At 40.1% G+C, this 15,766-nt stretch overlaps 1 protein-coding gene across 2 annotated transcripts in view; it reads right to left on the reverse strand.

The window, feature by feature from the left end:
- Window positions 1–15,766, reverse strand: part of AGBL1 (AGBL carboxypeptidase 1) — a 289,216-nt gene that overhangs the window by 135,172 nt on the left and 138,278 nt on the right. For both annotated transcript variants that reach the window (XM_040570157.1, XM_040570156.1), the window contains exons 19-20: window positions 7,651–7,780; window positions 2,767–2,898 (exon numbers count right to left, since the gene is read on the reverse strand). In XM_040570157.1, coding sequence (XP_040426091.1) covers window positions 2,767–2,898; window positions 7,651–7,780 — 262 coding nt within the window. The remainder of the gene's footprint in view (window positions 1–2,766; window positions 2,899–7,650; window positions 7,781–15,766) is intronic.

Genomic DNA, 15,766 nt, shown 5'->3' on the forward strand with positions numbered 1-15,766 from the left:
AGAAGGAGTTTCTTCTCATTGCTAACGGCATTTACCCTTGAATTTCATTCAGTTTGGGTGGTGAAAGCCAAGAGGCTAATTTCACTTTCCAATAACAATCAGGTTCACTGATTGATCATGAGCAATTGTAGTTCCGTTCTGTGGAGCTTTACTTCATAGCACTGTACTGGAATTCTTGGTTTCATCAACATTGAAAGAGAAAGGTTTAATAGCAGGTCTTTTCCTAACGCATGATTGACACGAATGATAAATCTTTGGCCTAAACTATTTTGCAATATCCCCTGCAAACAGCTTAACCATACGTATCTCTGTAACAAAAAAGTAAATGTCACTTTTTTGTATATCCTGGTTACAGCTGGCAATGGACCCTACCAGTTCTGTAAGGTATAGATCTATAAGGTTCATTTTTTCAGATTAAAAAAAAAAAAAAAAAAGGAGAAAACTAGAACAAAGGGAGAAATTACATTTTAAATCTGAGACCAACATGAGCTTTAAATCTCACGTCAAGATCTCCAGCATGCTACTAAGAACTGCAGCACTCCCTTTTCTGTGAGCATACTGAACAGAGGAATCTTGAAAATGGACTGCTTGCTCTAGACTAACCATTCAACATTCCTGAATTGCCTTCAAAGTACTATTTGCTGCAAAATTGTACGTTTTCGTGCCGAGCTTCCAGGTTTTCTTGGACTTGGGTTGAACAGAAATTAACAAAACACAGTGCAGTCACGTCACCCAAACAATTATAATCCTGAACAGTATCATTAGATCCAGTTAAACTGTGTCTGAAGGTACAGATAGTTTTCATTCTGTCCTTATCTGAAACAACACACAGATTTTTGTAAATATATATATTATGAAGTACAATAATCAGATCCTTAATCCAGTTTAGCTTTTAAAAACAATTGAAATTATATGCATAATCAATCTTTTACATACAATTAAATAAAAATGCTGGCAGGTAACAGTAATGTCTCTGTATGCAGGACTCATTTAGGAGCATTAGCAAATCTGAATTTAATATTCTGTTCATTTTACCAGCTTTCACGGGATTTCACACTAATGGTTCTTTCTTCTCTACTTATTTTTCTCATTAATTATCTTTCAATTGTATTTTTGGAAGGCTGAAAACACACCCTTTTAAAGGATTGTTTTATGATAATGCAGCAGTGTGACTGTGTTCCCTTTCTCTCACACAGCTGGATTTAACATGCACAACAGCGAGGAGAGCTGCTCCCCTCACACAGGACCATGTCCAAAAACCACCATTCACATTAGAGGAGAATGGAATAAGGTTTCTCTGCTGATGTCTCTGCAGAAATTGTTTTCAAAGGGGCCCGGAATGGCTATCAAAAGGACAAATCCTGAAACTGGGTTTTGTGATGCCAATGCTGCACAAGTCATCTAAGGCCACTAAATAATAGAAAGTAATAAAGACTCTTACTCCTGTGAATTGCCAAGGGCTACAGCTCACTCTATGGCCTATGAGGCAAAGGCTGTTCCAAAATCACCATTTGCTTGAGGTATTTGGTTCCTGAGGAGCAAATCCATTGTGGAGGTCAGGCCTATCCCCAGTTATCTACAGGAGGCAGGACAGAAACCTCCCATATTGTGCAAAAAAAAAGACAATTCTAACCACAGAATCCTTTTTATAGGCCACTGCAGAGTTTTTTTGGACAGCCTTGGAGGCTTGCTCCTGGTTTCTTCATTGCAGATTCAATACAGGCTCCAGATGCTGAAAGCAGCATTTGAATTCTGTTTGTGTAACAGTGAACCATCCTCAGCCTTTTCAAGCTGACTGAATTCAAACACAGCAAAAGATATCCTGACTGTAAGCACCCTTCCTGCTTTCTTTGTGAAACAGAGTGTTTGCCACAGGGACCCCTTATAATGAACGTTGGAGTACTTTCTTCAGGGAAAGTGGCCGTATGGTATGCACACTGCTTTAATACCAACACAGGATGTGGTAACCTTATGGAATGATAATCAGACTTGTCAACCTATTTCAGGTTGGAGTTAGACAATCTATACCTCTATAATTAGTTTAAGGCCACAGTTAATGTTTTACAAAATTAACCTTTTCTAAGACTATAAATATAACTTATCAGATTTTTTTTTTCATGGAAATTTGTCATTTAAGAGGAAAATATCATCTAGACAGATGCAAAGAAAGAGATGGCAGAAAATCCAGAGAAGAGTTTGATGAAATAGAAGCAAGACAGATTTCAATGCTCGTTCTTTCAAATCCCAGAATTTTTCCCCATTTATGATGCCAAGCGCTTGCTATGAAAACTTCACTGTGTTAGATCTGTTTGACATCCATTGAATTCTCTGGCATTTTCATTGGGACCAGGAGCATTTTGTGAGGAAGCAACTCAACTGAGTAGTACAACGGCACATTGACATTTTGTCAGTAACTATTATGGAATATCTTTTTATTTTCTAATTATGGTGGGGTGATAAAAGCACACATATACTTGGAACTCATAGAACACACAAAACTATGGCATTCCAACAGTCTGTGGCCAAAGATAATAACACAGCATCTTCCTAAAATAAAATAAATAGGGACCCACTTATTGACAATTTTTGTCCTGATACCTGGTGCATGAGATATTGTTAATGATTTGAAGTTTTCTGAATATCTACTCTTCTGGAGTAAGGGAAGCTCTCACCTACACCCAAATTTTGTGAGTTGGCCTTATCTTAGAGAGCAATGTAAGCGCACATACATGTCAGTAATTGCATAAAGGAACAAAACAGACTTACCCTGTAGCCAACATCTTCTGTGATAACTGCTGTGTCAACCGTGCAGCCTGCTTGCCACAAGGTCTCCTTGATACTGCAACCATAGAGAAACACATTCTTTTTCTGAGAGTGGCCATGGTAGTCACAGAATACCTAAAGAGGTAAAAGGCAAAATCTTGAACACTGAAGAAAAAGTTTCCTGGTTATTCATAACAGGTACTATAAGACTATAGTGGGGATTCATGTGTGGGTTGTGTTTTTTTGTTCTTATTGTTTGTTTTTCCTGGTCTCTTCAGACAAGCTCAGACTCTGGGCCATGCCTATAATCAGCGTCAAACTTTGTTAGTCAGTTGTATCTTGTTTTATCTGTTGGATCTGACATGATCTTAGGAATCCAGAGTCAAGACCAGTGCATTTCCATCTGCAGCAGAAATAAACATGACACCTGTGCAAGAATCCATGGCAACTCAGGAACCTAAGAGTTCATGGTAACTTAGGATACAACAAAGCAATTTGTCAGGCTCCTGTGACTTCTCAACTTCTAAACTCTAGCATTATCCTCAAGAGATTCTAAAACTGCACTTTCCCCAGCAATTAATTGTCACCTCAGCTTCTTTAAACTCAAAACCAGTACTACTTAATTTTCAGGAAAATATAATTTGCACACTCGTGTAAAAACATATAGTATGCTGTCAGATCTTTGCATGAATTCCTGGAAGCCAAGCACAGAACATGACCTATCTTCATGGCAAATAATCTCATTCCACACTATCTAATATATCTACTTAATCCATCTCTCTTATGTCAGCTGTCATGTAAGCTAGGCATAAGGCATGTTTCTAGTTTTAGTGGAAGTTTTGATCGCCTTTATAGGCAGATATCAACTCCTATAGAAATGAAAATCACGATTTAATGACCTAAGAGGTAAATATTGACCCAAGCGTTAAAGAGTAATCAATCTCAGTACCGTCTGAGATATGAAGTCAATATACACACTGCTGTTACATATATTCTCCATGTCTTTATCAGGAAAATTCAGAAATCTGTCAATGGAAGACAAGAATTTCTAAAGAGAAGAAATTGGTTCATTTTAAACCAATATTCACCACTTATTAGAAAGGAGCTTCAAGATCTCATTGAAATAGTTTTTGAAATAGTTTTTTGGGGCATATGCAAGAGACAAAGGAACAGGTGTTGGAAGGTAGGGAAGAATTATGAAAAAATATAAAGAGAGGGTAAAAATATGGGGGAGAAAAATATGTATTCTTACATAAACACATATACAGGAGGGGAGAAACAGATGGAGCAGTTGAGCTTCTTCCACCAACTCTTAAGGCACGATTTACCCTAGTACATTTATTTGCCAGTTATACAGTAACTAAGTTTAGCTGAAGGCAGTCATGGAGTTTAATTATCTAGGAATTGAGTATTTAAATTCCTTCAGCTCCTCTGACAAACTGTACATTGACAAACTGAAGATGCTAAGGCATACACGCATGAAGAACCATCTCCCTGCTCCTAATTAGCTGGACAATTCTACTTATCTTGACAAAAACCTCACACTGGCAGTTTGTTTGCTTATACCCTGCTCCTTTTGTTTTCCAACTTGTCAGTGTTCCTTCACACACCACCACTCAACTCCAGCTCTCTTTGCGGGACTCTGGACCTGCACATCCCCATCGCTGCAGCGCAGAGCATTCCACAGCTAAAGCACGAGATCAGTGATCTTCACTGCAACAAGTGCTCCTGCCTTGCTTATACCCTTGCCACCTGGCAAAGGCAGAAAGGGGAGGACAAAGAGAGCAGTTTGAGAGCTGCTAATGAGCACAAACCTACAATCAGCATCCCTTCCAAAGGAAAAAAAAAAAAAAAGACAACATTGCACAGACCCCAGACATTCAGCCCTGTCAGGCTGTGTGCATATTTTACAGGGTTTATACAGCCCCTGCACTAGAAATAACTGGCTGAAGCATGTGGAATTACCCTGTAATGGTCCCTTCCAAACAGCTGCATTTATTGGATCTGTTAATGACAGACATTTTTCCAGCTAGTGTTCCATCTCTGCTTTCAGCGACATATAGTCATAGTTTAGGTTAACCACAGGTACCACCTAGAATTTATTCCTATGAATATCAAAAAGAAAATTTTATAGCTTTCGTTCTGGTTCAAGGCAGAGATCCCAGCTCAACTGGGTATCAATTACCTGCCAATTTACAGAATTACTAATACGGAAGAGACGCATATATTATTACCTAAAAGATTACTTTACTTATCAGAAACCACACAGGGATGATCAGCTGTTCAGACAGCTGGGCTGCCTAGTAAGTGTGAGGTCTATAATTCTGCATCTCAAGAAACCTGCCGATGAGTCCTTAATGACAGGTCTGGAATGAGCCTTCTGTGTTAGTAAAGGATTATCAAAGCCAGGCTCTGTAACAGTGCTGCTGTTTCAGGCCATAGGATCTTTCATTGATTCCCAAATTCCATGGCAGGGAAGTCAGTGCTACTGGAAATATTTTCATTCCATTTGCAAGTCGCATAGTCCTACGCTTTAATTAACTTTGCTGAATACTGCAGTTATTCTCTATGTTTATAACAAATTGTTCTTTATAATACACTCTTCTGCCTCATTTTCACACTACAGTGTAGCGTACGCCTCACTATTCAGCGAAGAAAAAGCTCTATTTTGTAATTTCAACACACAATACAGAAATTTTCCTGTCTGGGCAAACACTAAGCAAACCTGGGACCTCCCCATCTGTTTTTTCTCCAGTCTGTCCTTCTGTATAGCTGGGACACTAACACACAGTCAAACTCCAAGTCTTGTGCTCACTGGGATATGACTCAAGACACACATGCAAATTTTTATCTATTTAAAGTTATTTGCCAGCACTGATCATCATAGAGGTAAGGACTGCTTTCAAACTCAAAAACAACCCTCCTCATGACTCACAGAACCAAGCAGCTTTTAAAACAAAGGAAAAGCAAAGTAGAAAATGGTAAGCAAGAAACTCTGTTGGAAAACAGATTATTTTGAAATCTCTTTGATTTTCCTACAAAATTTCCATTTTTCCTTAATGGTGTTGTGAGAGGACTCAGTCTCAGAGTTTTGAGGTAGACACGTCTAGGTTTTTCCCCACACAAAAAGCTATATCCTTGCAAGCAGATCTATTTCCAAACTTAACAGAATAATTCTGAATGGCAGCAAACTCTGCTCTCTGTCTCCTGGTCCCTAGGAGGTTCTTTCTGTCCCCTCCAAGGGCATCCTGGTCTCTCTACATGAGCTGCACGTTTCCTGTTGCATACTGCAACTGCATTGTCAACTGTAACTTGTAAACCCTAGCATTTTCTCACCACAAATGCTCAAGGAGAAAGCAACACCTCTCTCCCCCTCAGACCTGGTTGCTCCAATACACAGCTCTCTAACACTGCCACTTTGCTGCTCTCAGTTGGAAAGAGATCTCACGCAGTGGAGAGCTGCAATGCCACAGTGCCTCCAGCCCCTTGGTTTACTGGGATTCCAGAGGCAGGCTGTTTGCTATGGAAGAAGTTACCAATTAAAATGGCTTTGGTTTGAAAGGCTGTTAAAAGTTCTTTCCTCCTTCAAGCAGCTTTTCTTTGCTTTGAAGAAACTGCTTGCACATCCCCAGGATAAATTAAACTAAGTAGCTTCACAAAAATCATTTGGCTATCTGGGAACTTGGCTCCATGGGATCTCGGCAGCAGGGCCAGGGAAGAAGAAACTCGTCTCTCTTCTGGAGCAGGGAAAAGGCATTTTTGAGCATGTATAGCCTAAAATTGATGTACTCTTCAAAGGCAAAGAAAAATCAGTTTACCAAGTCTGACATGCAGCTTGTGAGTGAGAGAGATGATAGGATCAATAGTTTCCCTTCACCCTGCAATGATGAAAACTTGTACTGGGTGCATGGTCAGCTTTACACATCTGGATATGACAGGGGTGGTTGTGAATTAAAAAAGACCCAATAGAAAATAGTGTGGTAAACCAGAACTGATCATATATGGCTATAAAAGAAAAAGGTTGGTGAGTAAGCTCACAAATGCGAGCTGAGCTTCCAAGAGATTCCTTGGAGTGCAGAGCTGAGCTGCCAGACTATAGCCTTGGCCAAAAAAAAAAAAAATAATAATAATAAATCACATTTCCACAAAAACTTACGTAAAGAAGCTCACAGACATTTTCACCTTGTCAAGACTAGACAGAATTGTGTGTCTTTGGACATTTTCTGCATGACTGTAGCTGTAAGCAGCCAACCTGCCAGTCTGTGCATCCGTTTCTGTTCATTAACATTTGAACTTCCCTGTGCTTTTTATCCTGAGGTCTCAGAACTATTCATTCTGCTGGACAACAGGACTGAGCAGATGGGACAGATCCCAGACCAATCCCAGTTGCAGCTCTGAGGCTAGAATCACCTCATGAATTTCTGGTAGTCTAAAATCCAGTTGTTTCCTTCCCCTCACCAAAGCAATGTGGAAGTTCAGCCATTTTGAGGGCTGCTTCCTGTGCTTTGGGGATTGCACAGGTTGTTCCAACATGGGCTTTGGAGAGTCCATTCAGAATAAGCCTTTGCAGAATTTCTCCTGTCTTCTTGTCAGGAAGACAGCAATAACCTATTAACAATATTTAGCCCAGTCAGAATACTTTAAGGATATTAAAGAGCTTTCAAGAATTATATTCATATTACAGGTGTGCAAAGGCTCTGAAACTTAGAGTTGTTGGTTAGAAGATTCAGTAGAAAATCCAAGACATTCAAAACAGATCTATAAGATGAAAACATAACAGCACAGGATACTTTCAAAATCTCTCTAGCTCTAAAACAAAGCTGTTCACACAACTGCAGTAATCAATCTACGCACAGTAACTTATAAAAGACACTGGAAAATACTCACCAGAGGAGCTCGGCCAATGCTGCGCAGATAGTACAGAAGACCTTTGGTGTGGTAAATAGTTGGATGAAGCTGGGAATTGGGCTTCAACCACTGTCTGTTCAGATCATCCCCGCTCAAGGAACAACGATGGCTGAAATCAAAAAACAACATATCACAAACCAGCAAAACAGTTGTTTCCAAAGAGTTTCCAGTTCTGCCAAGACATGGCACAAGGACAGGGAATGTAAATTAAAACACAAACATAAAGATTTTGAACATTGGGTTGAAATGAGTCAACAGCCCATACATTTCAAAGGTGCTTACAGTAAGCAAATTTTATCATTTCCTTTCCTTCTAAGGTTCACGCAGTTGCAGTCCTGAAAATAAATACAGTTTTTCCTTTACCTAGGTACATACATAACCAAGACTACTTAGAAACAAAATATCTTAGGAAATGTTTCAAATTCCATGCTATCTAACAAAATTCAGTCAGCTTACATAGAGCAAAGGCTTCTCAAAACCTCTATAGCAAATGAGTACATCCAACTCCTACTCATTCTAATTGAAGACAGGTGCTTGAATCTCTTTGACCAGTCTGAAATATGTATGCACTTAAATGAGATGAGCTGGATATCTCATTTAAGCTTCTCTGCTCACGAGAAATGTAGCTATCTGAAGCACATCAAGAAGATCTTGATGCATGCTACATCATTATGTAGAACAATTACCTAGATTCACTGCAAAGCCTGAATAAAAAGCTAAATAAGGATCCTAGATTTGCACTGAGAAAGTGTTTTCTTTAGTTGGCTTGAAAATATTCTGTTCCTGAGTCAGTGATCAGTGGAAAATTCTGCAGGATATTTGACTGTATGGAGCAGTACATCATTGTACAATTTTGCAAAATCTGTCTAATCTCCCTCATTAGTGACTGTGCATAGTACAGAGCCTAATTATCCTAAGTATTGGGCAAATTTCTAGCTATACAGTTGCATCCAGCTTTGCTGTTCTAGCCTCCTAGTAACGGACTAAGTATGAATGTATTCCTGGGGATGCAATTTGGTGGTGTTTAGGCAGAATCTTGAACTGCAGCTGGGGTGTGTTGCAAGTAGCTGCTTTGGTATTATCAGTGCCTTGCAAGTGATGCTTACAGAGAATGGGTCCTAAGGTAGGAATTAAAAAATAACAATAAAATAAAAATTAAAAAATAAAAGTAGAAACGAGAACTGGTTAAGAAAGCAAGACAAAGGAACAATAAGAGTCACTAAAAATGTTTCATATGTTTTTAATGTAGAAAAACAAGGTCTCTGATGCCATCTTGGGGTTTCTGGCAACATCACAAGATCCATTCCAACTTTAGTTTCAGTGTTACCTGAATTCCCCTCTTTCTTCATAATCCATAGTTCCCACATTACTCACTCTGCAATTTGGAAAACATTAGCAATAGCTAACACATGGGAAGTCACTGAATGCTGATGTGATGCTTCTGCCAAAAATTCGATGTGAAAACATGACCACTTCGGTTCTGTTGCATAATGGTCCTTCAGGCAAAGGTACCTGGAGGCTCACCCCTCCTGACCTTCAGGACCACAGCTGCTCAGACGAGCTTAACTGTATTTCTGTCAAGAACCTGTGTGCATACAGGTTTTCCTTTCAGCAGGTACAACTCCAAAAAGAATCACTGAATCACATTCAGAAGCAATCATCTTTTCATTGGTAATTGGTGAAAAAAAAAAAAAAGGCCCAGCACCAACCACTTCCTTGACGTAAGCATGTGATGTTTGCCTGCCCAACAGTTGTACCAGGGAGCACAACTAATTGAAAACAATAGTTGAATGAGGGCTAGACTTTATTTCTCACACTTAACTTTAACAATAAGATTTCTTTTTCTAGTTGTTATTACAGAACTACACAAATACTTTTTCAGCACTGTCACTGCTTAAATAAAACTACTTCTCCCCTCCCTTTTTGTTGGAATTGACACTAGTTTGTGTCTTCTCAAACCACCCACATGTCTCCCTTGGCTAAAATGCCTTGGTACTTGCTGGGAGACTCCAACGTATCAAGCCAAACATGCAGGGGAGTACGAACATGACGAATGAACTACTCCCAAAAGGATGCAGTAATATAGAGATTAATGTCAAGCTAATACCAAGCTCAATTTTTATTTCACTGTTTCTTAGACTAAACTAAAAGCCTCTTTGTTAAAAATAAATAAATAAATAAATAAATCCTTTAGAACATAAAAGAAATCCCATGAGCTCTTCAAAAAGGATGCAAGAAAAACTCCTAATCAACTCCATTAACACATGCTAAAGCCAAGTAGATGGTGTTACAAGGCACCAGTGTTTCCCACTGCAGCATCTGGTTCTGCTGTGGCCCGTGGACTGGGATGTGTTAGTTGTACATGAGCACAGTTTCCACAGAGCATGCCAACATGTCTCGCTCTTCGGGCAGACTTCACTCTGCCCATGATGCAATTTACCAACTCCATTGCTCTGATAAAAATTGAGACTTTTCTTAGAGGTGACCCTATGACAAGCCAATCCCCCACCCATGCCATTCACCAACACTGCTGATCACTTAGGATGGGTTCAGTAAGCATAATCCAACACTACAGCAATTGTTTGAAAGCCTTTATTTACAGCAAGGAAGGAAGGTAAAATCTCAGCACATAGGCAAGAGCTGGGAGACAAAGTTCAGTTTTGTCCCTTCAATGATTAACATCTTTGCTCATTTAAATGACCTTTAAATATTAGCACTCTGCCTGGCAGCTTGTATCCACAGCTCTTAAGGAGATGCAGAACTTTAATTAAATTATGAGACTGATTCTTCCATCTCACTCCCCACTCCGACCATACTGTTAAAGCCTGTTTACTTTTGCACATCCCCACCAGCCCTGTTCCCTTGTTCCTTCCTTTCTTCTCTCCCATTCCTAATAGCAATGACATTCACAGATAATGGGTTTGTCCGTTATGCTCTGCAACCAAGGGTGAAGGTAAAATATTAAGCTGATCTCAAGTGCTGATAGCAAATAAAGGGGCTGGGAAGCTGAGAGTGGCTTTGTATGTTTGGCAGGATTTAATGAAATTCACTTCTCAAATCAAAGATATTTCTTACAACATAGTTCCAAGCTATTACATTTGCTTTAAATGCTTTGTGTGTCTTTTCTCCTTCCCAGCATTAGTGAGACTACCTGCCACCCTGGATGGGACTCCTAGCAGCTCAACAGAAATGATGAAAACATTTGCCACAAAGAATTCCAATAAGTAAAGAAAACCTCACCTCTGTAGCTCTGTACAGATTGCCTGTACTTCTGTTAGTTATCGTGCATCTTGAGCCCAGATGTGTTACACGTATATGTGTGAAACAATTAAATTGCATTTCTCTTGTTCACAAGCCTGATGCTTTCGATTGTATTTTTGTTATAGCTCTGCCTCCTCTTCTACCTTTTAACAGCCAGGGCATTCTTTGATGTGGGTCAGTCTACAGGAGAGCCATTAGCTGCCTCTGGGGTAGTGCTTGGCTCTAAATGGAGCACAGCAAAAGGAAACTATGAGACTGCTTCCCCTTTTGTTCTGCGTCAGAACTGAAGTGGTTCCATTAAACATTTCACCCACAATCTTTTGGTGACATGATCCATGAGGGACAGTGTAGAAAGAACCAGTTCCACAATACAAGGTGGCCTGTGCAAATATCACGTCTCTCCCACCAGGCTAAACCAAATACTTTTGACCTTCTTCAAGGAGACCCTAGGGCTGTAACATTTCTGTAGGTATCTCTAGAATGACTCAGAAGAAGCTATGGAGCTGGTGGAAGAAGGGATCCTCTGAGCTTTACTAAGCTGTTCTAAAAATAGATGTAGTTAGAAAACACTGCCACCACAACACTACACAGCAAGGCATTCACCGCTCACCCTTGCCTGAGGAAAGATATACTCGGGCAGTCTGTCTTTCAGATGTGCTGCAATAGTGCCGCAGAGTCCGGTTAGATGAACAGAAAAAGTATTCAAGCCAGCCAGTCCCTGGAGAAACATGATGGAATGTGTAACCCTATTGACTGGCGGTAAGCAGAGCAAATTCAACCTTAGGTGAACTTGTTGATGACTGCTGGTTTCAAATATCATTATATGCCATCAATAATATTCCTCTCTATATACAACCCTCAGCTCTAAAGATGTATAAAGGTAGGCAGTCATCTAGAACTGCATATGGGGGAACTAGAGCTACTTTACAAAAAAAAAAAAAACATCCTTAACACCTGAAGTTGATATAACACAATCAGGAAAGACCAGGGTGTGATTCCCATTCGTAACCTATGAGGAGGTAACTGCACTTCTAAGAGAAGCATTAGACTCTTGCTCTGAAGGCAGGGCCACCTCACGGGGAGTTAATGAGAAAGAGGTTAAGTAGCTAAAGTACAGACTTGTTCAGTTTAAAACAGAATTGTATTTTAAATGCTTGCACTTGTAAGACCTTGCTTTTAATCTTGTACCTCAAAGTCTGACACCAAGTTTTACTACAGATGTGTCTTCTTTATTGTCTTACTCTTAAGCCCGCTTGACTTAAGTGCAAAGCAAAAGATCCTGAGCACCTCAGCTTCCATCTGCACTAAATTCTGCATGAACCATGTGTTTGAATGGGGAGATACTACATAGTCCTAACCCAAGTCAACAGAACCTTTTTGTTGACTGCAATAAACCTGGATCAGTGCCCTGCATAGACAGAAAAGCAAGAGTGGTGGGGGGAGAGAGAGGAGAGAGAGAGAAAGGGGGTGGGCAAAAAAACAAAAGAGAACCGGAGATAAAGAGTAAAAGGACTGGGAGATAAACATAGCACACAACATTAGACAGGGAAGAAAGCAAGAAATGGAGACAGAGAGCGAGGAAAGTCACTTTTTAAAGAAAAGATGTTGCTGTGCTTGGAAGATAAAATGATTCAAAATCTCCTGTCCATTACAGATAAATGGAAAGACAGGGCCCGTCATATCAAATGAATGATGTCGGGACTGATAATAACAGCACCTGGGGCACAGCGAACTATGAAATCTAAAGGGATGCATTGTGTTTGATATGTAGAGAGCAACATCACCATTCACTGTGCATCTTAAAAGCATACAGCAGTACTAGCATAGGATAAGAATATCTATAAAGGTAAGTAGGCACAAGTAAACACCAGGATGCTGTTGAGCAGTATGTGGCAGCCTCAGACAGACACAGCATGCTGTACTTTATAAATAGCCACTGCCTAGGATGGAAGCAGGAATGTTTGCAGGAAGGTGTTTTGGTCTTGCCATTCAGAAAGCTCAGAGCAACCTGAGGGGGTCAGGGGATGGGGAGGGAGGGTGGAATCCTGCATTTTGCTTTATTTTTTAATCTTTTCAGAGAGCAAGACTCATTGACATTAGGAAGCAGCAGTACCAGCAAAACCCTCCCTCATTATTTAAAGAAAGCTGTCAGAAATACAGCCTTTTTTTCTACGTATAAGTCCATGTGCTAAAACTAACATGACTATATTCATCATATGTCCATTCCACAGAGATGCTCATCCAACGCCACCCAGTCATTGCACCACAGTATTGCCCTGTGATGCCAGTGATCATTCTAGAAACAGAACATCCCCACAGCAATGAAAATATTGGAGGCTTTACACTGAGAGCGATCCAATGAAACAATAGCTTATGTAACGTAAAATCAGCTGGATTTTAAAATGTTTGGATATTTTTCAGAAGCTTCAGTATGACAACTAACTAGTCTTCCATCTTCTGAAATTTCTGTGTCTTAATGGCATAAGAGAAACTTTGAACTGCTGAGGACCTCTTTGTAGAGCTCTTCATTTAAACTATTTCATTTTATAGCAGATAGGTGTACAAAATTGCACTACCACACTCTACAGCTGGAATCAAAGATGGGGAATCAGAGGGCAGGGTATTTTTCCTACTGTGCACTGGACTGCACCATTAGTTCCATAGTGAAATTTCTTTCCCATCATTAAAGTGGGCTGCTTAAAATTCCTTCTGGGACATCTTGCTTTTGCATTTTGGCAAGCCACAGTGTTTCCCTGAAGGGAAGTGATCCCTTGCCCAGTTACTCCAAGAAGTGAAGAAGGTAACGTTCTCTCTTTGTTCAGGGTTTGAAGTTACTGTATTTTCATCTGTTCACAGTGAAATACAGGTAAATAGCTGCAAGGCATATACAGAGACACCGATGAATGAAACACTTCCCATCCACATTACTGCAGCTGACAGTTCACTACTGATCATATACTCTTTCTCCTTCTGACTGCAAGTGCCACGAATGCTAAAATGCCTATGTAGAATCAGGAGCAAGAGCAGTTTGACTTCCCAACAGAACTGAAACAGCCAGTTCAGGATCCACAACGTCCATTCCATATATTTTCTTTTTCAAGCATGCACCTCACTCCTAAATTATATTTATGCTCCACTCCCCCAAATGCCAAGAGCCCTCAAGCCTCATTTGCACCACATCTTCCTATCACACTGCTTTCACCGTAAGTAAAGGCCACAGTCAGTCTTAGCGCACCAAGGCAGGCATGTACTAGATTATGAAAATCAAGGCCAGAAAGTCAACCTCTCCTAAGCGAGTCCCATAAAGTATCAAGCGATGGCAATTTCTCAATTGCACTGTGACCTCTTACTGTCATACTAGTTTATCTCCGGACCTTTAAGAGGAAAATTTTTACTGCCTTTTTTTTTTTTTTTTTTTAATTGCTTCTTACACACACGGTGCCAAACTCATCTCCTAGATGACTCTTGTACTATCTGGCTGCCAACCAATTTAACGGTGCCACTGAAGGGATTCCTGCTTTGGACCGTGGCTGCTGTAGGACTTTTCCCTTTCAGCACAGACTAATGAATCCACGATGCATAATGCTCCCTCTTGGGCAAATGCTATTCTAAAGCATCACTGCCAGTTTCTTCTTGCCTACCTACAGCAGAGCACTGATGCTAATTAGTGTAATGAACCTTCAGTATTTCACTTTCTACATCTGACTGATTTTGTCACAATGGACAATCCTTGCTTCCCAAGATAAATTATGTAGTCTGTGTTCTTCCCTTTTGGTGCATGTAACTGTGCCTCTATTCTTGTTCAGCTCTGGTAGAAGAGTTCCTTTTCTCTCGGTGGACACATTTCATTGTCATATTTTGTCACAAACCAGTCAGACACACAGAATGAGACCTGCATCACCCCCAACTAATACCATCCATGTCATAATCAAAGAAGACAACAAGTTCACATGAACTATTGAAAAGGTGAGTAAAAAACATTATCACAGATCAGCTAAACTGCTTTCCCAGTTCTACATGAAAGGATGCTCATCAGATTTCTATTCATTTTAGTTGCAACAACAGTAACTATCAAATATGAGAATTCATTCACCTGCAGTTGGTCATGCTTTACGCTGTCATTTACGAGAAAAAAAATGCAAGTAATAATGCTTTGTACTATTTTATGGAGGAGCAAATAAGGATTCAGGGAGCAGTTAAAAACTGGGTTCTCAGTTTCTTGATGTCTTCCATGTGATGGGGTCATCTCAAGAACCTATTCTCAGGACTGTCAAATATTTTGCTTGTCACTGATGAGACAGCCCTAAAACAGAATTATTAGGCACTGGTTCGGGTTGGAAAATTTTCATCTGAAGAATTTTCTTATAACAAGTATCTACTTTCTGCAGGAAATGTTGGCTTTTCCTATGCAAATACCCTATTCCCCTCAAAACTTTGACTTCCCAGTCAGAACTCCAAATTGTACTATTCAAAACTTCAAACTGTTTAAAAGGTGCTGTCAGCACATAGCTTAAAGTTTGCTTTTGAGGGTTTCTTAGGTACCCATTCTTCTCTGTCTATAGGGTCTCTTTGTCTGGGCTACACGTCCCATAGCACAACAGCAAGACTCCACGACAGCCGTTCAGTAAGATGCAGAATTATGATGCAGCATGTAAGCTGTAGTTTGGCAGGGGGCACTCGAACAACAGGGCAGTGAAACAACTCCCAAAGGGCACAACAGTGACACTTCCCAATGGAAATACATCTTTTAGATGGGGAGATTTGGCTCCAGTTTTGAATATCCATTACTCCTTTAAAAGTTTTCCGGGGGTGGGGGGAAACAACACATTTTTCC

The sequence above is a fragment of the Cygnus olor genome, chromosome 11 (assembly GCF_009769625.2).
Source record: "Cygnus olor isolate bCygOlo1 chromosome 11, bCygOlo1.pri.v2, whole genome shotgun sequence".
Taxonomy (NCBI): Eukaryota; Metazoa; Chordata; class Aves; order Anseriformes; family Anatidae; genus Cygnus; species Cygnus olor.